The 22069-nt window shown below is 38.2% G+C and overlaps 1 protein-coding gene across 5 annotated transcripts in view; it reads right to left on the minus strand.

The window, feature by feature from the left end:
- The window catches only part of MTUS1 (microtubule associated scaffold protein 1), an 89791-nt gene that overhangs the window by 44449 nt on the left and 23273 nt on the right, over positions 1–22069 (minus strand). For 4 of the 5 annotated variants that reach the window (XM_068186829.1, XM_068186830.1, XM_068186832.1 and 1 more), the window contains 3 exons: positions 20908–21039; positions 18902–18991; positions 17620–17667 (listed from right to left, as the gene is read on the minus strand). In XM_068186829.1, coding sequence (XP_068042930.1) covers positions 17620–17667; positions 18902–18991; positions 20908–21039 — 270 coding nt within the window. Of the gene's footprint in view, positions 1–6390; positions 6844–17619; positions 17668–18901; positions 18992–20907; positions 21040–22069 lie in introns of those variants that run through there. The other variant, XM_068186834.1, reaches the window with a different exon arrangement.

The raw sequence follows: 22069 nt of genomic DNA on the forward strand, positions 1-22069 counted from the left end.
ATATAAATTTAATCAAGAGATGCACACAGGACTCCAGGTTATTTAATGCCCTTGCTACAATTACTACACATCAGTAAAGATGATACCAATGAAATGCTTGTAAATAGCAACTGTAAAGCAACAGTTGGAAGTTGGTTTGTTCATTTGTTTTTACACTATTTTAAGATGTAAGTAACACTGTCAATACTTTCATTTTTCAGCAGATCAAATACTATTTTGTTGTCCCTGCAGGAGACAGAACAGAAACAATACTCCATGACCTGTTGGTGGACATGGTCAGAAAGATGCTGGTGATAGTGCTAACTTTTTTGTTGTTAACAATAACAACTTTTAACTTGTTACTGTTTAACTGTAACAACACTATTCCAGCTAGACTGCTTCACCAGTGGAGCCTTCACAGAACGTTTTTTGAAAAGACAAGCCAGAAAAGATAGGGTCTGCTTGCAAATAATTTTCCAAGTAAGTTAGGTTTTGGCATGATATTGGGCAAAACAGTCAAGAGCTGATTGGAACACCACAACTTCCCTAAAGACATCAAATCCATCACCTCTGGTTATTCCTATGCATTGCAATACTGAGAGATTACAAATTTTTTAAATAATAAAAATACTAGCAATGCTGCTTCACTATATGCTATTAAATGAATGCACATCTCTATAAAGAGAAATCAACATTTCTTGCCATTCATGGCAGTGAGAGTGGTAACTGTGGTCCCAGTCTACACATTACTTAACATAAAATGAAACTAACTTGAAATGGAAAAAACTCCTTCACTCCTTTGTGCCAGCAAAGAAAGAAGGGTAACACAAGACAGTGAGACAATTGGCTGAAAACACTCAAAATGTTGCATTCTACCACGGAAATTTCATGGTATGTTCCTCAAAAAAAAGCTACTGCTGTATGTTTTCGAAAGTTCAGATTAGAAGGGCTGACTAAGTAGTAATACTTCATTTGTCTGAATGCTGCAAGCCATTTCTATTATGGTAATAGATTCACTTGCACAAACTGCAAAACTGGAAGAGGCAGATTTTACAAGTGTAAGCCTTGTTTTACCACAATGGAAATCCTCTGAACTAATTTAAAAGCTATTCAAGTTTTTAAGTATAAGTGTAGCTGTCTGTCATTTTCAAACCCGAACCTACTTCAGAGCAATAGAACTTGCAGCCAGACCCTTTTCACCTAATAGATATGTCAAGTGGGAAAAAATGCACACTTAGATTACACAGTGGTACTAGTAGAGATTATTTGTTATGTCTTTTATGTTTACTCTCCAATTAACTCCAACAATTATATTTACTCTCCAAGTTTTTTTCTCTGAGGTAGAGCTTGAAGAAACAATTCTATTTATTTCATACTGGCAAATACTTGGGGTATCCCTCACATATAATTAATCTATTTAAGTGAAGGAATAACAAAATCCATCATCACTTGCTACAGTGGAGTAGAATGTAAGTTGCTACGCATCTGTTTTTCAGTAGCATACCAGTTGTTCTTTCTCAGATTTTTTGGGGCAAAGCTCCCCATTTCAATTCTTTTCCATAGTTTATTAAATATATGCACAGGTTAAATGTTAACATCACATCTAAGTTACTCTGTTTTGACTCTGGCATGTTTTTTGTTGGGTTGGGGAGTTTCTTTTGTTGTTGGGGGGGCGGGGTTTTCGGTGGGTTTGGCAGATCCTTTCTGCTACTGAGGCTACCTTTTAAATTACTAGTGCTATCTTTATTTTATAGCTATTGCAAACACTTCCATTGGATGAGACTTGAAAAGAGTACAAACTGTACTTACAAACCCCAAAATACAGAGCCGTGACACCCGAAGAGAAGAATCTCCGTTTAGTTATCATGCACATGCCTATTGAAGCTGTGACCTGTTAAGACTGAAATCAGGCACATCAGGCAGGTCATTTAGTACCCAGTCTTGAATAGATTAAGTCAGGAGCAGAATGTCATTGACTTAAACAGGAACATGATTAAATTCAAAGTCCCCTATGACGAATGGTTTCCAGCAATTCAACTTCTTTTGCTCTGAACAGATAAGCTGGCTTTACTTCTGAACTGGTTTTTTTCCTTGGTGGGTGACACATATATTTAACATACTTTTCCTGTTTAAAATTTCTCCAGCAGACCTCTGGATTTAGAATACTTAATAGGATTCAGTGTGTTGGGTATCTTTCTATGGTGCTGTATTAAACTGTAGTGCCAGACATTTAACCAGTACTTCAATTATTGTTCAGGGGGAGGGGAAAAAAGTGATGTGAACAGTTAAGCAACTCACGACATCTCAGGCTTTCAGAATCCTTTTTTAAGAGCCCTGCTTTGCAACACACAGAAGTAATTTTATACTTCTCAATGTGACCAAAGAAGAACTTTGGGAAGAAGTCATTGAAAAAGGATATCAGCTGCCCAAGTAAACACATTTATGATGTTTGCTTGTTATTAGCAAGGGAGTTTTTAAAACTGGTATTGCTGAAAAGACATGTTTAGTAAGCAAAGGAAGTCACCAGCAAGACAAGAGCACCAAGTACAGTTTGCTTAAGGGAAGAAAGAAAGAGGAAAAGCAGCAAGAAGGGCTGGATGAAAACATTTTGAGATAAAACAGTATAGAAATATTGACAAATTCTTAACAAAAAGCACAAGAGCTTTGACCTCCATTTGCAAAGCTAGTTTCTTGTCTGGACTTTTATCTTTATACAACAGAAAACATAAGCAACTCAAAACTACTATTTTGAATCATTCATAAAAGAATGTCTTTCTCTCACAGTTCTCTCCCAACAAAAAACATGCCAGAGTCAAAACAGAGTAACTTAGATGTGATGTTAACATTTAACCTGTGCATATATTTAATAAACTATGCAAAAGAATTGAAATGGGGAGCTTTGCCCCAAAAAATCTGAGAAAGAACAACTGGTATGCTACTGAAAAACAGATGCGTAGCAACTTACATTCTACTCCACTGTAGCAAGTGATGATGGATTTTGTTATTCCTTCACTTAATTAGATTAATTATTTGTGAAGGATACCCCAAGTATTTGCCAGTATGAAATAAATAGAATTGTTTCTTCAAGCTCTACCTCAGAGAAAAAAAAACTGGAGAGTAAATGTAATTGTTGGAGTTAATTGGAGAGTAAACATAAAAGACATAACAAATAATCTCTACTAGTACCACTGTTTATACAGAACTGATGATCTACACAGAGATGATGATTTACTCTGTCACACCACTGAAGCATGAAGAACGTAAGAGCACTTTATAGTCACTGTGGTAAAAATCCTAAATGGTTCAATAAAGGAAGCAAATATACTATTTCATCACTGAAAGACAGTGGTCCCCACTCTCCTCTGCCATGTTTATGCAGTCCTGAAGTGTTTAGATTTTTTGCAGTTACTTGCTACAAGTAAGTTTTATAAGTCACAGGATGGGAAAATAAATTATTTCCTTAAGGTTTCAGGCTTTTGTTTTGCTGAAGAGGGCACTCATTATATACAGCAAACAATGCAGATATTTGTACTTCCAGTTGCTGCAAAAAATGATACTTTGATGTCTTCCTGCATTTGAGGAGAGAGAAGAAACTTCTGGTATCTTGACCTTGAAGCAATACACAGCACAGTCATGGAAGTTAGACACAAGGCTGAAAGACCTTTAAAAACACTTTAAATATTACATTAAATTTTACCTGGATTTATTCCCTTCCTAGTGGAAAAACATCTGATTTTATTTGACTTCTCCTGAACAGACTGCATGGTTATGCTCTAACATATCTGAATTACTCTAGGTACTTTGACACCTGCACATGAATGACAATACAAATAGTGCAAAGATATCCAGCCCAAGGATCCTTTTAATGCTAAATTGCAATGACTAGCCTAGAATAACATAACACCTGTGTAAAAAACTGTGTGTCTCCCACACGCTCCATGTGAAGAAACTGCATCAGGCTGCTGCGAACTAACCTCAAGTCAGACTGAAAACCTAAGAAAAAGTTCCTTCTTCTTCCTCCCAACAGTGCTCCCATTCTAACTTCACCAAGTTACTGCACTGCAGTTGTCAAGCATGGGGGAAGGGGGGGTGGGGGGTGATATGACAACAGAAGAATCCAACCTGACCTGTGCTCTAGATTACTTTAAAATTCTACATTTCAACAATTGCTGTAAGCATCTCAAGGATGGTCTACATTAATAAAGGCAGTGATCTGTGCTGTGATCAAAGGGAGCAAAGAATGAAATCCATTTTAATGCTTCTTAGATGTGCGATCTACATCAAAACTGGTACTCAGTGTTGTTTATGTAACACTCATACATATTCATGCTCCTAGATGGACCCTGAAATTCCTTCTGGCAGTTACCCCTTCCCTTATTTATTGACACACTCTCTACTGCTTATTGTGCCTACTGCTCATGTGACCTTGGAAAGAAGCCACATGTCATTTTAATCAAATTAAACCACTACAAGAAAAGACAGTCATATTGGTGCTGTAAAAGTAAATATGGCTCCTCCTGGCATTTAACAACAACAGAAAATAACCTTTTATGCTTGTGATATACACAGTCATTGCCTCATGTACTGTTTCTGAGTTTTATGAAGCTGAAATAATCACTAACAAGCTTCAATGCATTCCGCTGTTTCAAAAACCGCAGTATTATCTATACATACTTGCATTTTCCACTACAGACTATGACCTGGTTTTCACATGCCCTACTTTTTTGGTATACTCAGGTCTAGCTAACCACTGGTCAGCTTTCTGCTAACATAATAACTTCCTACAAGGACAACAAAGCAGAAGGGGGAAAGCAGGCAAAAACCTCTGAAGCTTCAGTGCTGTGCTATTAGTCTGTACATACTGTACATAGAGAAAACACACTGAAGGTCTGTTCAGCACTTCTTAATGTAGTGCTTCTTAACTAGAACACAGGGCTTGCAATCTATTTTACATGTTGTATTTCACAGAGACCTTCAGGCAGGTTTTGCTTTCACATCCACTCAAAATAAATTAAACCAAAAGCTGATTCTTATAACTGTAAAATTCTCTTGATACATGCAGCACTGCATGAACATTTGGGAGACTGAACCTCACCTTCTTCTTTAAGATCTCCTCTCACCTTCTCCTTTAGGATTTTTGGTCCTGGAGTATGTGTTATGTTATGTAGAAATTTCACATTATTTAGATAGTTATATGCACAAAGACACTCTTTACAGAAGAGTTTTTGACATCAAGGTATTTAAATCCTAGTTTAATGCCAACACAAGCAACCTGCAAACAGAAGCCTATATTGTACAGTTGGCCTGTATTATGTTCATAAATGCATTTATCGTCCCAGGATAATTTTGAAGCTGGATTTACTTTGGCAAGGATAAGAAATGACAAGGCAAATGGTTAAAGCTGCCGTGTGAAAAGACGGGACAGTAAGGAAAGCTGACTGATAGCACTCAACTGCAAGAAAATAAAAGCAGAAAAGGTGGTATTCAAGTGAGAGAGGAAATTCTTGAGTGAAGAGCTTCTGCAAAACTAGCTTATATAGCTGCTTGCTCCCCTCTAAGTAAAATGAAAGAAAATTGTAAATAGCGCAGTGGAGAAAAATACTTATGCAAGATGCTCTCGGTATCTCTAGATGTCACATAGCTCAGCTCAAACAAAAATACAACTTCCACCCCTGACCCCCAAAATGACACATAGTATGTGCTGGCATAAAGCCCACCTTCCATAATCTTGCTTTGCTTTGCCTGACACTGAAAATAAAAATCAGGTCAGATGCAGATGAGAATTTTGTAATTTTTTTTTGTTTCTTGTGCTCTGTGTGTGTGTGAATTAAACACACACACACACTTGTCTTCAGTGTCTCAAAACATTGTACCTTTTAGGTTTTTCTTGAAACAAGAAGCACAAAAGGTTGTTTCTTCCACTTGCAAGTAATATGTATTTAGCACAACAACTGTGGTAATAGATATCTACAGGTAAGTATTCAAGTATTTCCCACAGACAGAAAGTCACACCATGACAGCCTGTATTCATTCCACTTCCCTCCCTGTTTCCCCCTCTGCACCCAATCAAGATACAGAAAAGAGAGTGCTCCCAGCAGATAACCATTAAAATTATTAGATAAATATTTAACAGCACAGACTTCCTGACACTATTTTTGGATTTGTGCAAGGAAAGAGCAAATCCCAATTTGCATTTCATAAACAGAATAACTATCTTCCAAACAAACAGCTCAGCACACATGCAGAGGCTTAGAATATGAAACTACTTTGCTTAAAAGTCACACTTCTGTCTGAAATTCAAAAACTCTCATGCCCAGTACAGTTCTTACTTGCTAAAAATAAGAAGCTGTTGAAGTAAACAAGACACACACTCAATGCATGCTCTGATCATCATATTAAAAACACACAAACCTGTATGAAATATAACAGTGCTTTTCTTGTAGCCAGAAGGCAGACGAATGTTTCGAAGCAATCCCTTTGCTGTCAGCCTTACGCGCATGTTGGATAAGGAAAATTTCGGGGACCATAACATGTCTTCAGTGCAATTGGAAGACAAACAAGCAAGAAATAGCCTCCATGTACTGTCACATACTAAGGTTTTAAATCACTACTGCCAGAAGTGAACAATTCTTGCTAAAGAAAACAGGCTTGAAGAAATAATCAGGTCTCCATTCCTTTGCTGTTACTCCTTATGCACAGACAAGCAAAAAATCAGTAAAAGCAGATATCCACAATGTAAATGCTGCTGGCAGCTTCGCCTCACCAGATGTTCTGAAAACAAAGCTTGTCCTCAGAATAAAACCGACTTAGTGATTTCGAAAACCAACAGCCTCTGAATTGCATCACAGCACGGATGCTCAATCTGCTATGGGACTCCGTGGGCTGGGAACTGGAAAAGGAGAAATGGGAGGAGGAGGATGAGGAGGGAGGAGGAGGAGGAAGTGGGTGGTCTCACCAGCTGAATATATCATCCAGCAATGTCACAGTCCATGCAATTTTAATTTGGACACTGTAAGGAACATTATTTGAATATTCCTGGAGGCACAGTTCAGCTTCGCTCTCCAAAAATCTTTTCAGGGTGTACTTTTTAAAACTGTTTCCTTCAATCAAATATGATGTCCACGTTTAAAGTGTTAACAAATCCAAAGACACATCTATTCTCTAAGAACAATTCAGTATTTGAGAGCTGCTTAAGGGAAATTCTGCTTAGCTTGGCAGCTCAACACTGCAGATGCTTCCATTTATCATCAGAGGAGAAGGACTCGGGCATCAATTCACATTAAAACAGTTCTCTGCCAGCTGGGTTTTGAAGGCACCCAAACACTGAGGCAAATAAGCAGTGTTGGAGGAATTCTTACAAAATAGATGTTTTTTCCACATTTGATTAGCCCTCATAGAAAAAGTTTTCTCTTACTATTTGATGAGCTGAAAAGTTTTGCATATACTTTGTTGAAGTCCACTGCCATTAGCAAAAGTTAAATTAAAAATAAATTTAGAAAAGAAAGGAGTAACTGTTTTACAGAGTAGAAAATGTTACATTTTTTACCTGTGACCTAAGACTGTACATTCGTGCACTGGCCAGCTTCCTGTGCAAAAAGAAACATTTCACTACTTTTCCTGAGGGCAGCAGCTGCCTTACCAGGCAGCCGCTGCAGCTGGGACCACCCAAGTACTCTCAGTCAGTGTTGGAGACAAGACAGTGGCAGCTCACACTTCTTTGGGGTTGTTCGAAGAGCTGGCCTCCACAGACTTTGTCACTCTTAAGAGACAACAAAATTAAGTGCTTTTCCATTGATTCTGTACTTCTGCCATTTCAGCAAACCCCGGCCAATTTTCTCTATCTATACCTTGGAACAGTTTTTCCACTTGCAGAAACAATTAACTCAACTTAGTCTGAAGCAGGTTAAGCTAAATCAAATACCACGGTGACAGGTCTCATTTCAGCAGTGCCTTACCTGTCCTCTCTTTACCTCCACAAATCTAACTTCCATATTTTAACAGCATATCTTACTTGCCCAAGATGCACTTCAAATTCATAGAGCTTATTTTCCACATCAGCTAGAACTAAAAATAGCATGTTGTTGCTGTATCCGGGTATGTCTAAGATCATGCAGAGCCTGGTGCTGTGACAGTGAGGTAGATACTCACTGTATGTAGAGCAGAAGAGCTGCAGGGCAGCACCGAGACAGACCCATCAAGGCAACCTCCACAACAGACAGCCTGAAAATACCCTGGCATGTTTTCAAAGCAGGTACCAAAATATTTATTTCCTAGCACACTGATGAAACACCAACTCTGAAGTACTATAATATATCTTTGGTCCACACAAAACCATTCAAAGTAAGTACAAAGACAGTAAATTAGGTTTTTTTGTTTGGTTCCCAGGGCAGCCTCTGCACACAGCAGGGCATGCATGTCATTACTGCTATAAAACTTCATCTATTACTTCAAGTCTCAAGAGCTTTGGCACAAGCAATGTGTGTTCATCTATCTTTCCAAGAGCCTACAGTTCCAGACTCTTTCCTAGTTCAATACTATTATAAAAGACATTGCCCCTTTCTGGGCTGCATTATTTTGATGCTTGAAAACCACACTGAGCAGTACACCAGAAGGCTTGTTACAGCATAGTTCAGTGGACTTGTGTATTCACACATGCACAGTTTCATTAGCACATCTCATCAAATACTAGATCATTATTGTCAAATCCTTTCTTAATTAAGGCATTTTGAGATTTTTACTGGGCATACAGCCAGTCTTCAAACATCATTTAGCACCCAGCTACATCACATTTCACCCTTTTGCCAGAGCACCCCCAGAAGAACTCCCTTTTGTTTACCTCCTGTTCCCACATTTCTCCAAAGGAGAAGCTTATGTAGTAAATATTCTCTCACCTTCCCAATTTGACTCTCTCAAAAAGGTGGAAACAATCCAATCAGGCAAAAAAAAAAACCAAAAAACCCAAACCACTACAAACCAACAAAACACATCCAAAAAACAACCCACCACTTCTCCCCATCCTTGCAACAGTGCTTAGGAGAAAGGTAAAGAACTCCTCATTGGCTGTTAAACCAGGGAAGAAGGAACACCCTGCTGAAACCTCCTCAAAACAGGAGCTAGAACAAAGAATCTCTACAGGAAAAACATGATGTAATGAACCAGTTTGGAAACTGCAGAAGGAATGAATCACCATACAAAATATGAGCAGACAAAAGCTCTATATGGACATCAAAATCCTTGTAGGAAAGACCTTTTACTGCCTCTTCTTTCCTGCTCTTTGTTTGGGTGAAAATAAGCCATGAAGAAACAGATACATCATATTGTAAAAAAACTTTTAATTTGACAAAAATGCCTTTCCAGCCTCTTGAGTTTTAATTCTATTAAACCCCAGGAACCTGAAACAGGTCTGTGTTATTCAGAAGCAGACCTGACAGCACAAATAAAGAGCAATGGATGCGTGTCTCATCGAGTGCCATCTAGTACCCAGTGCTCAGAGCGCTCTGACAGCAGCCAGCAAGAGGACTGCCCATGCCAGTCTGAACAGCTCCCAGGTGAGAGTTAACCTGCAGAGAGGTTCCTCCAGTAATCTTTCCAGAGCTCAGCGTCACACCACAGTATACCCCCACTGTGGTGGCCCTGCATGTGCTAGCATGGTTTCCTTGGCTCAGGAAAACAGCACCTTCCACTCCTGTCTGTACTCCCACGACAGTCATCTAGGGCCTCGTGCTACCAGACTACAAAGCCAGGATGTAATCCATGGGATCATTAACAGAGCATGCCAGGAGCATGCACTGTCTACACTGCTTGCATAACATGGGGATCACACACAGGTCTTTCACTTTCTTGACATTAGAGAAGGGTGACAGAAAACAGTACCAGAAAAGAGCAGAATAAAATAAGGAAGCAATATACAAAGGACAAAATGACAAGACAGGTTTTATTTGCTAGCATCTTACTGATGACTTCCCTCTGATTCCAAAGGCAGAACTTGCGATCAGCATGGAGAAAGGGGTTCCATCCTGTTCGACCATGGAATTCAGTGTGGGTTGCTAAATGCAACAGTACCTGATGACACCATCAGATTGATGGAGGGGCCAGACCTATTTTAACCCCAGCAGATTTAGTATATCTGCCACTCCTGGGAACATTAGCAACGTGACAAAAAAGGAGCAAAGTGCACTGGCATCTGTAGGCTCTCAATTCAGCCTCACGAGGCCAATCCACAGTGTCTGCATTTCTACTGTCCCTTTCCCTCTCTCCTCATCCAACATCTCTAAGAATGCCATTGGAACACAGTTAAGTGTCTCACTGTATAAAGGTCTAAATCAGGAGCTAGATATTTAAATCCAACAAGTCCATGTAAAGGACACTTGGCTCTGTGTCACAAGACAGCAAGAGCAGTGCAGAGCAGATGGATTTTACTGGCATGCTTTACTTCAGGAAGAACTGAAGGGTGGTTGCTTATGCAAAGAGAGATGCAAGAAACAGGAACCTACTAAAAGCCAAAGGGTCATCTGTGTCCTCATTTTTATTTCTGGAAAATGACTGCTCCCACGCCACCTTCCTGTGATCTCCTTGCTCTAGCCAGTGCTCTACTTTGAAAAGCTAATTGTCCTGTAGGCAACAGTACTCGCTGCCACAATGAATGCAAACTGCAGCTTCAAGACTGATTTTAAGTTCCAATCCTCTCCTGAAGAAAAAAGGAATCATCTTTCTTCCTCAGAGAAGAACAAAAATCCTAAATAATTTATGTTTCTTCTTTCTGTACACAGAAGCTTTTAACCATTATAAATTCAGCAGCCTGTCAAACTGAAGGTGACGCTGAAGTGGATTCCCAGGCAAACTGATACAGGAATCAGGCTGATCTGTGTCTCCCACACACAACAGTGGTATTTACATTATCTTCACTCTTTTACAGTTGAGAATAGCCACAAAACACTGCAAGAATAATTTCATTTTTAACTTCTGATTTAAGGGAAGTGCATTTGCAGGATGTCCCTTTCAAAATGGCATTTTGGTTACACTTCCTCAGTCAAAATCCTACAGAGCTACTACTCTACAACACTGTACAATATGACTAATGTTAGGGTAAAATGCCCTAAGATTTGAAGCTTCCATGATCTGGCCAGATATGAAAAAAACTCAAAACCACCTCTTTGCTGCCATTCAGAAACAGGGTAGGTGTATGCTTAAGTTCTTGTGAGCTCAAACTTCAAGCAACAGAGGAAAAATAAATGCCTAAACTAGAGCCACAGCCAACAGATCTATTAATTATTTATTTACACAATACTGATTTATATTCACCGTGCATGTGTATTTCATCCATGGCCTCACAAGAATACCCAGAGAGCCTCTAATAAAGAGCAATAGTGCAAATAAAGTCATTTTGGCAAGTATATGCCCTAAGACATGCTAGTGGTTTATCTGGAGAGCACAAAGCACATTTAAGATAACTCATTGTCTTTTGCATACCTGTGTGGGCTTTGTACACTCTCCCTTACCCCAGACATGCAGAAAAAAAGGCATCTTTGACACAAGACCATGAGTTTCACATTTCTGTGACAGCTCAATGATCTTCCAAGTATTATGTCCACTTAAGCCCCTAACAGGGTCCAACGAACTCCAGCTCCCAACATGGGAATTTTCTCTATCACTTGGACTGAGTTGATGCAATCTGTAGATATCCCTTTCAGCTACCCTCTCTACTCACACAGTGGCTGGCCTATCCAATATTTAGACAAGTGTGAGAAAACCAAAGCTCCTGTGTGGCTTGTTACTGTGAAACATCAAAATAAATATCAGGGAAGAGAACCACAGACATTCCTCCCCACAACAGAAGAAATACCATTGAAACAAACTACAAACATTCCTGCTGTAGAAAGCCTGCATAATTCTGCATCACCACTTATTTGGAGTATGGATGTGTGGAGCTGGAGAGCAAGGTTCTCACAGAAGTTTGGAACTAAATAATGACAAAGAATTCTGAAATATCTAACTTGCAATCCAAAAAACAGGTCCTTACTTAAAAGCATTAGCAGAAGAAACAGACCTTGTAGTTTGAAAACAATTTTGGTTGGGCTACAAAAGACCTTAATCAATGATCGTCTGTCAGGATAGTAAAACTGATAAAACCTCTACAAAGTCCTCATTGCTGGGATTTTAAATATAATCCCAACATTTGCAGTCCATCAATCTGACAAACTGCTCCCCTAATTCAAGTCGTAGTAGAATACTACTACCACCTGAATTAGATGGCTCATATGTTACTCCATAGCAAGCCCTGAGGCTTTGGAATTCCTTGTTTTTTGTAAAAATATCTGTTGAAGGCACAGGGAACAGTGTTGATTGTTAGCACAGAACAACAGACAACCTTCCCAAATGGTTAAATTTCAGAAGATCAAGTTTGAGAAGAACACAAGGAACATGAATGCAAATACACTGATGGAATTAGCTGAAGGGATCAAATCTGGAATACATTGAGACTGTGTTGTCATGTACCTCTTTTTTGCATCCTACGGCCTATTCTAACATACTACATCAGGAAAACACCATGTGTTTAAAAAAAAAAATCAAACCAAAAAGCCCCACTCAAAACAGATTACTTCAGAGTTTAGAGTGGCATTCTCTGAATATCAAAACCAGCCATTCTACTTTGAAGATTTCTGGAGCATTCTAGTTCTCACCCAAGAAATTAAATCCTTAGATCCAGTTGTTGAACTATATTTTATTTAGTAACAGTGTAAAAATCTGGCCAAGAAGGCAACAGCTTTTCTTTTTCAAATATTATTTCAGGCTTATAGATTTTCCCTTAACTCTTCAAAATAAATATCATTATATTTCCCCAAGGAATACAATTATTAAGGAACTCCAATACATACATTTAGATTATATGCATTTATTTATATAGAAATGGCAAAACAAATGCCAGCTTTCATAGCTAGTTCACATGCAGTAGCTACTCTACATAGCTTTGCTGTCTGTTTATAAGAGCATTAGCCTGAAGGTATTCTAAGGTTAGATCACGAGACAACTGAGTCATTCAGATTGTCCTCATAGCTCACATGAATGAAAAAAACATCTAAAAAAATACTATAGCCAGTGTTTTATTGCAGCTAGAAAGGCAACAAAATAGTCCAGCCACAGTAAAATATCTGCAAAAGAGGTTTAAGCCTGATGTCTGTTGCTTTTCAAGGGATAAAGTAAAAATAATAATTTATGTTGTTCAACTCCCAGAATCTCCAGTGTGCAAAACATTAACTGCATTAAATGAATACAGAATCTACTCTTGTACTAATCTGTGTCACCCTAGAACAGGCAAAACTGTTCCAAGTTCTTCTGCAGGATTTCCTGGCTTTTCTTTTGGAGATAGGGACAGAGACGGAAAAACTGATTAACCCAACTTATTTACAAATGCTGAAGCTCTTAACACCAGAGACTGAAAATCCAGTCTATCCAATACATCTGTATTGTAATTCCCAGTGAGAGCTAGTCAGGAGTCCCACTTCTGCAATCTGGAAGACCCGGATCTCTTCGCTGCCAGGGCGCGTATATTCAGATACATATCAAGGCCTTTTCAAGTCTCCAAGCAACACCATTGCCTTCAGAGTTTCTTCTACACTTGCAAAAACGTCTGCAAGCAAATACACACCACTCCCCAATCAATAACAAACCCTTAAAGATCTTCTAATCAGGTACAAAAGAAGAAACAGAGCCCTAATGAGTTACTTGAGCAGATATCCCTCATCAGCTGGGGTAATTTGCCATACATTGCTGAATGCTGCAGTCAGCTGAAGACCTAAGTATTTGGCACTCATAACAATGTGCATCACATCTCAGAATAGTCTTCCCAATTTTTTTTAAAATACACATTTTGACACAGCATAACACATAATTTTAAAACATAAGTCTTCTTTGTTGTTGTCAAAACACAATCAGAGTATGATAAACACTAATCCTTGTTTTGCAGATGTGGAAAGTGCACGTATTTTGAGAGTAACCTATGCTATCAAAGAATCTACAACATAAGAACAGTTTCCTCTCAAGTTTCAACAGGGATGACTAAGAGCATGAAAGAAAAGGGTGTAAACTGAATCTTAAAGTATGCCTCCAACTTTTGCCTGAGCCAGAGTATTTTGTTAGCAAAAGCATCTTATCCCAGTATAAGGTTTGAGTGAAGAGCCAGACCCCATCTTTAACAACCTGTTCCAAGGGACAACTTCTTGGACTGTTATATTTGTACCTTATTTTTCCATTTGAGCTTGATCAGCACTATTACTCACTCTTGCAATAAGCCCCCTGACTGAATTTCTTCCCTCTCCCAGTGTTATATTTTCTCACAAATGGCTGAACTAAAACAAACATCCTTTCTTTATGAGAATAAGAAAACAGAACACGATGATAGAGCATGTACCATTTTTTGATAAAGCTTCTTTGGTTTTCATGGCTTCTGCAGCCTTTAGTAACCAATTCTATGCTGCATCACAGTGCTAATAAATACAACATATATCACACTGTTCATACTTGTAACACTTTGCAGGTGTATCCATGAGTTGTCCTTGCTGTTGTCCTGACAATGGTCTTATGTCGCATATGTAAGTGTAACTTGCTATCCATAATACATCACAGATCCCTTTCAGGGTCATGGAAAAACTGGACAAGCCAAGTATTCACATGCTTTATTCCCAAAGTGATTGCTTTACCTTTGGAACTGCCAAACAGGATATTTACTTTTGCTTAGCTTATGTAGGTTCAGAGATTATGTGTTGTAACTTAACTTCTGGTCAGTAACAGAGACCTGAGATGTGAAAACCCACTGCATCCACACACACTGCACTGTAATATACTACAGAGGGATTAGACACAGCCCATGTTTTTCTACAGGGAAGTTGAAGAAAAAAGGAAACAGCACTTTATGCACTTTTAGAGGTAGTTTTGCATAGAGTTCAAAATTCTGTCTCATAAGAGGCAACACTTTTATTCATTATTTACATTAAGATATTACAGTAAGTTCACATAAACATCCTTACTTGAAGTTAGCAAGTTAAGAAGTATAATAAAACATTCCCAAGAACTTTAAAGCCTTAGCTTTAAAGCCAGTGCTGAAGAAATATACCACAGAACTTGTAGAATTTATTTGATGCACTGAACATCACCCTTGAAAAATACAGAATTCAGAAAAAGAAGCCTTGTGAATGTTTTAACACAAACAAGAAATTAACAGCTGCAAACAGGCAAGTCTGTCCAGTTTTACAGGCACACTAACAGTAAGTTGTGGCTTGCTTCATCAAGCAGATTCTGGCTGTGCATCATTGCTGTAAATGAATGGAGAATGGAGAAACAGCACCAAGATTAAGGGAACAGAAGTGTATCTAGAAAAGCCTGCTATTTTTTCATCCTTGAAGAAATGTGAAAGGCAGCACGAACAACTGAGGTAGACACTTAGTTAATACTTTAATACTGCATCAATTATCAGAGTTCTGCTGCAACAAATTAGTCCTGGGCATATGGGTGAGAAATAGAAGTGAGGTTGGAACTTCTGACTGGATAAGACTAAAAACTGTAGACTTAACTATGGCACTGAAATAAAAGAACAAAAGCTTTATACTAGCTGCAGTCATTCAAACAAAGCTTCACTATAATATCAAAGCCAAAAGGAAAAGGGAAAAAAAAAAAAGAAGATAGTGGGCCTCATTCTACATGGTACTGGCTGGCATTATTTCAGTTCATTTCAAAAAAGATCATTTGTCTTTTCTTAAAATGCAAGACATTGTACTGCAGAATATCCAAGCAGTCACACAGTATTTTTATTCTGTAAGAACTATCTGCAACTGTAAGGATGGAAAAAAAACTTCTTAAAAATGCAAAATACTCCACCAGAAAGCTCTGCATTCATAAATGGGAAATTACACTAATTCTCTGTACAAATTAGAAATGTATTAAGTTGAATGTCTAACATCTCCAGTTTTGGAAGCTGACTCAGTACAGTAAGCAGTTCAGGTTTGTTAAAACAAACACTGAAATACAGCCATTTTATTGGCAAAAGTATGAGTAAAGAGCATTTACTAAAATATTGCTAAATATTACAGTGGAGTTTATGGCTGTGTTTTTCAAATCCAACACTTCAAAGTTATGTAGCTACATGTTCTTTTAGGTCAGAAAAGATGAATCATAAGCAAAAGTCTACTAAACCAGTAAAAAGGGGAGAGAACACTACTTTTCTGGAAAGTAGAGAGAATGTGCATACTAAATTTTCAGGGAAATAAAGTTTTATTTTGAGACTACTGTAAGCAAGCGTAAGAGAATTTTCTTTTTTAGTTTCTAGTCCAGACATGGATTTTATTTCTTATTAGGAGTTTCCTCAATTGAGCTGATCAAGACACTGTTGCTAGCTGAATCATCCCCTACATGATTATACAATAGACTAGGTTTGAGCTCTTGAAACTCAGTGTTAGGCTTTACCTAAACTAACATTAGTTCAGCTAAGTATCAATAAAAGCAACAAACAGAACAAGCACTTTGGGCTAAGTCTGACAGAAGCCCTGACTCTTAACAGAAGATATCAAATACTCAGCCACAATTAATATGTAGACATTTGACACCCAAGAGAGTAAAAGACAAAAGCATTAAATGCATGTTATGACTACAGGAAATGTAAAAAATACTGCCACAGAAAGAGTAACAGGTCAGAACTGATTTGCCCATTAACTTCAGACTCAAATTTACAAAATCTGCTTGGCTAAATCACCTCTTTCAGAAAAAGACATCTGCTATTCACTCAGGAGACACAGGGCCTTCCAGTGATCTTCAGTATCTTTCAAAAAGGGCTTTTCAATGAGTAATTAATTACAAGTAGCTTTTAATTCAACAAATACACACTGCTTCTCAGGAAACTAATTTAGACTGCCAACTCTCTTGAAAAGACCTGGAAACTGCTGCAAGTAAAAGCATCATCTGAAGACTTTTCAGTCTCTTGGCAGATAGCAATTAGCACCAGGTGTCCTGACTGGCACAAACACCAAAAACAAACCCAATATGAAGTCCTTAAAACTCTGCCAGATTTTGAAACGCCATCTGCCACTTAATCAGCTGCGATTTCTCCCTCTGCCATATGAGCAGACACACACATCAACATGCTCCGATAACTTCAACTTCTTACACAAGCATAGTCTACATTGATGCACACAGACAGCTCACACCGCCAGGTAATCTACAATGAACGTTCCAGAAAAGGAAGGCTATGCGGGATTCTTCCATTTGTTTGGTTTTGGCCTTTTTTAATGCTGCAAAACATGAGTTCATTCATTACTTACTTTGGCTAAAAAGTAAGAATTACACCCAAATTCCACTTCCTTTTTTTTTTTTTTTTTTTTTTGCATACAGTTTAAACCTCCTTAGGTTTCACTGGAAACAGAAGAACAGACCAGATTGCATAGCTTAAGATGGGTAGCAAGAAGACAGGAAGTAGACAAAACCCAGGAAAATAGGTTTTTTTCCATATTCCTTGAAACTAGAGTCAGTGATAGTTTACAGAATTATCCATTGTGCATCTATTCTTCCCAGAAAAGAATAAACATACTAATATAATGTATAAACTTAATTTGAGTTGCAACCACAGAAAATATAAAATGCACTCAGAAAACTCACCAGGACCCAAACAAGATAGGCTTTGGTGTACATTTCTTCCAGGAGTACCTTCAGAAAGGAAAGAAACAAACAAATTATACTTCAAGCCAGTAAGGGGCAGTAGGACTACCTTTTTTTAAGATTCAAAATCCTTTCCACACAAGCTCCTCAAACTTTGCAATTTCAGCTTCTTTATTCTGATGGCCGACAGCATGATCTAAAGCAAGATTTAGCATTACAAGAAACTGTTTGGAAAATGCAGGATGCATTCCCAGTTACAATTATCCCATTACAATTACTATATTTCATTTAAGTCAGGTAGCACTGTTTCACTTTATTCATTCAAAGAGGACCACAGACAATGAAAAACTAGCATCTATACTGGCATTATATAATTTTTTTTCTTTCTGTATGCTACAGTTATTTTATTTGCATAGAGGAGCAATAAATTAACATTCTCAAATGTGCTAACATCAAGTTAGATATAAATGACAGCACTGAGAAAATTAACCCACCCTTATTGTATTACTTACAAGTTATGTGAAAATGACCTAAAAACTTTATTATTTTGAAGGACATTGAATGAAAACAATCTTTTGGACTGCTGGGTGGAAGTACAAAAGTCATGAGCAGAAGTTCATAAAAGGTCTTTTGACAACCCCTTTCTGCAGGCTTTAGGAATAGTGTGGATCCTATGGCACAGGTTTCCTCAGGAAGCAAGTTGCTTTGTATCTCCACTGTATTTGTTTCCCCCTGCCTCAGCCTTGCAAATAGAGCTTTGCTCCCAAAGTGAAAATTTGGTCGTACAAAGCTTCTCCAAAGGTTTGCATTTGTTCTTTTGATTCACTCTGGTGGAAAGGACCAATTTTAATTCAAAGTTAAAGATAAAACAAATATCTGATACAAACATCTGAGAGTGGAGTAAATATCTTCAACAGACAGAGCTAATCAGCATGCTCTCAAAAGAATCTTGCTTAAATTAAACACAAACTTGGCAAAATCTAGTCTACGCTCTGTCTTGCAAGCATACAAACTTATAAGCATTTGACAGAACATCATTTAACAGACAGGTTAATTACTCTGTATTTTTAGTCCTTATGGAACGCAAGTTTCAAGCAAACAATGGACATCCCTAAAGCAAACAGGTAAAGAACAGAACCTTGCCGAGCCAGTGTCCAATTTGGCGAGCTGCAAAGAAAATGAGCCAACTATTTCAATTATTCTGAAATCATAAAGCATAGCTGCTCTCAAGACAGAGAGATCCAAGAAAAATTGAAAACCTGACTACCCAACAGCTGATTACCTCTAGTCTCACTGACTTTCCTTGCTAAGTGTAGAGGCCCCGGTGATTTTGGTGTGCACTGGTTCAGTGAAGCAGACCTGGTCTTGGCTCCTAAAAGTAAAAGCTTAGATGAACTTTAAAGTAGAACTATTTAAAGTTTTAAAGTAATTAAAGACATATCTTACATTTTTACATTTAAGTACAAGATCCACAAATCTATTCAAACACAAAAAGAGAAACCTTCTAGAATGTTTAAGCTGTATTCAAACTTAGCTCTGCTTCTCCAGAACCCACCTTGGAAGAAATAAAAAGATAATTTTAAAAGCCTTCTAAGCAGGAGAAAACATTAGTAAAGATTTCATTTTAGCACTAACAGCAAGTTACTTAAGTCTCAAAACTGCAGCAAATAAAATGCAGCTAAGGAAACACTGGCTGAAAGAAACCTCCAGGGGCCATATATCAACACTCCCATTCAGAGCAGGGTCACCACTGAGACGAGATCAGCTGACCACGTTTTTGTCTAGATGGGCCTCACAAACCTCCAGGAAGGGTCGTTCTACAGCACCACCGGGCAAAGATGCATCCCCCACTTTACAATTTGCAAGCACTTCTGATTGCTACATGATCTGGTGCTAATGAGAAGAGTTTGGCACCATGAGCTTTATAGCTGTCCTTTTTCAAGTTACTGACTGCGTCAGCTCAACTCCCTCAACCTCTTCTCACTGGACAGAGACCCCAAACATCTTCTTAAGTCTCCACTGGATCTTCCCAGTTTCAAAACAACCCTCTTGGTCTGGGAAGGACCCAAAACACAACACCACAGGCCCGGTAACACTGATCTGAAGGGGAATACCAGCTTCCTTTGGCCACACTGCTCCTGCAGGTGCTCGAGGCACACTGCCAGGTCACTGAAGACGATGAGCTATGCATAGTTGTGCTGCATGTGTTGGACCTCGACAGAAAGCATCAGCTTGTCAGAAAGCCATATGATTCGTGTTTGTTTCAAAGCGACTTGTAATTTGTGGCAAATTGTGTTTCTTTTCACTGTTTACTCTTTTAAAGCATGTCATTACTGTGAGACATTTGGCAGGCATCTCTTATTTATTCTCCATTATGTCAGATACCAGCTTAAATTTTAAGTCTAATGCAGGAGTACAGCATTTAATTAGGCTTATCCAACTACAATAACCAGTTCACCACAAAGATGGTCAGAAGCAAGCTGATTACAGCTAGGACTTAGGAAAGAGACAGAGCAAGCTTATTTATCTGCTCCCATTATGCCTTTAATTTTGGTCAGAGAATGACTTGTCAACTGGTGTTTGTGGGTTGAGTGGAAGACACACTGTTGGCCAATCAAGAGTTCCTAGCTCGAACCAAAATAGGAACCTGAACAATGTTTAATACAAAGTCAGGAAGTACATTTATTGTTTATTTTAGTACAAGATGATAAAACACAATTAATTGTCTTGTCTCCATTAAAGCTTCTAATTCAACCCCAGTAGAATACCAAGAAAAAGCAACATGAGAAGCTAAGTTTCTGTGACTCTTCCCTCTGAAAGATGGGACGATGTCATTGTTCTACAGAAGAAGATACATTCTAACAATATCTTATTCAAAACTATATCCCCATCCTCCAAGGTCCTTTTGGTCTTGAAAAGGGTGAAGATAATAATACAAAGTCTGCATAAAGACAACAACAACAATACACTCAGGATAAATTCAGGTATGTCTGTTCTGCAGATTACCAGCAGTGATAAAGTCTGTGCCCTGAATTTTTCCAAGGAAAAGAACTCTTTTTAAAACAATGCAAACCCCACGTGATGAAACCTGCTATGTAGCAAGGTGCATTTAGTCCTGTACCATGCAAACCTGAGCTGTACCACAGCATAGACCTCTCCATTTCCCTGAAATACCTCCATCAATTACGGCAATACAAAGAGTACTTTAGCCTTCCCACGAAGTCTTACAACACTTGAAGCACCACTGATTTGATTTTACCTCCTCTGTCTACAAACAGACTCATATACCTTTTGGAGTTGACCTCAACGAGTGCAATCTAGGTCTTGGTAGTGCTTTCAAAGGGGCAGACCCCAAAGTGCCATTCTGGCAGGCTGGTTTTGAAGGCCATTCTCCATTCCTGATGACTGTGGTATTTGCAGCTGCAAAACAGAATCACAAAAGAATTTGCTCTAGGCATATATAGTTTAGAGAAAATTGAATCATAAGACGAGTCAGTTTTACCAGAGACTAAACAACCTTGAAAGAGGTTTGAGTTTATGGTCACAATAGAAATTTTTACTTGAAAAATAAAAAAACTGAAATTTAGGAAAACATTGTTTCTGTTGTCCAGAAAAAATACGAAAATTATTTCTAAAGTAAGTACAGATTGAGTAGACTTTGTTTTGGGAACTAAAAAATTATGTATACTAACACGTTAAAGCATAGGAATTCACATGGCATTTACTAGAGACAAGAAAAAATTAAGTCACTCTGGAATTGTTTGTCACAGTGCTTCTTTTCTCTCTAGTCATTGAAAAAAAAAAGGTGGGGAAGGGGGAATTTTTTGTCATTATACTACCAGGTTTGCCTCAGATAAGTGTTTTAATGAGACTGGCTTTTTTAAGGCAATGTGAATTTGAGATTATTTTATTGTCTTTAAACAGACTAGCATAAATCATGTAAGTTAACTACTTCAAAACTTTGATTTTTGGCCACTAAATATTTTCTACCACAGAAAGAGGATTTCCCTTTAACAAACACATGCAACTGAAGCCATCATCTTTTTTTAAAAAAAGGAAGTCAGAGCCTCTCTAAACACAAAAGCTAAATATTGGCCAAAAAACTCAATACACGAGGAGCAATTTGCATAACACATCAAGAACACAGTTATTCTGTAACAGTCCGACTCTGATCAACATTAGATAATTAAAACAATTCATTTTAGTAAAGCACAAGGCAAGAAACAATCCTTAACTTTTCTTGTACATCACTAAATTAAGGATGTTTGCTCAGAATTCACTGCAAGCAGTTAACAATTGCCTGCAAACTAGCGTGCTGCTTCCTCTTCTAAATCAGCAGCACACCATGGAAATAACACTTTGGGTGAGTGAGCAGCCTTCTGGTGCAGAGCTAGTTAGGGAACTGTTCTGCCCTATTAAAAACTCTGGAGTCAGATAACCAGGCTGTGTG

Source organism: Anomalospiza imberbis, chromosome 4, assembly GCF_031753505.1.
Source record: "Anomalospiza imberbis isolate Cuckoo-Finch-1a 21T00152 chromosome 4, ASM3175350v1, whole genome shotgun sequence".
Classification (NCBI taxonomy): domain Eukaryota; kingdom Metazoa; phylum Chordata; class Aves; order Passeriformes; family Viduidae; genus Anomalospiza; species Anomalospiza imberbis.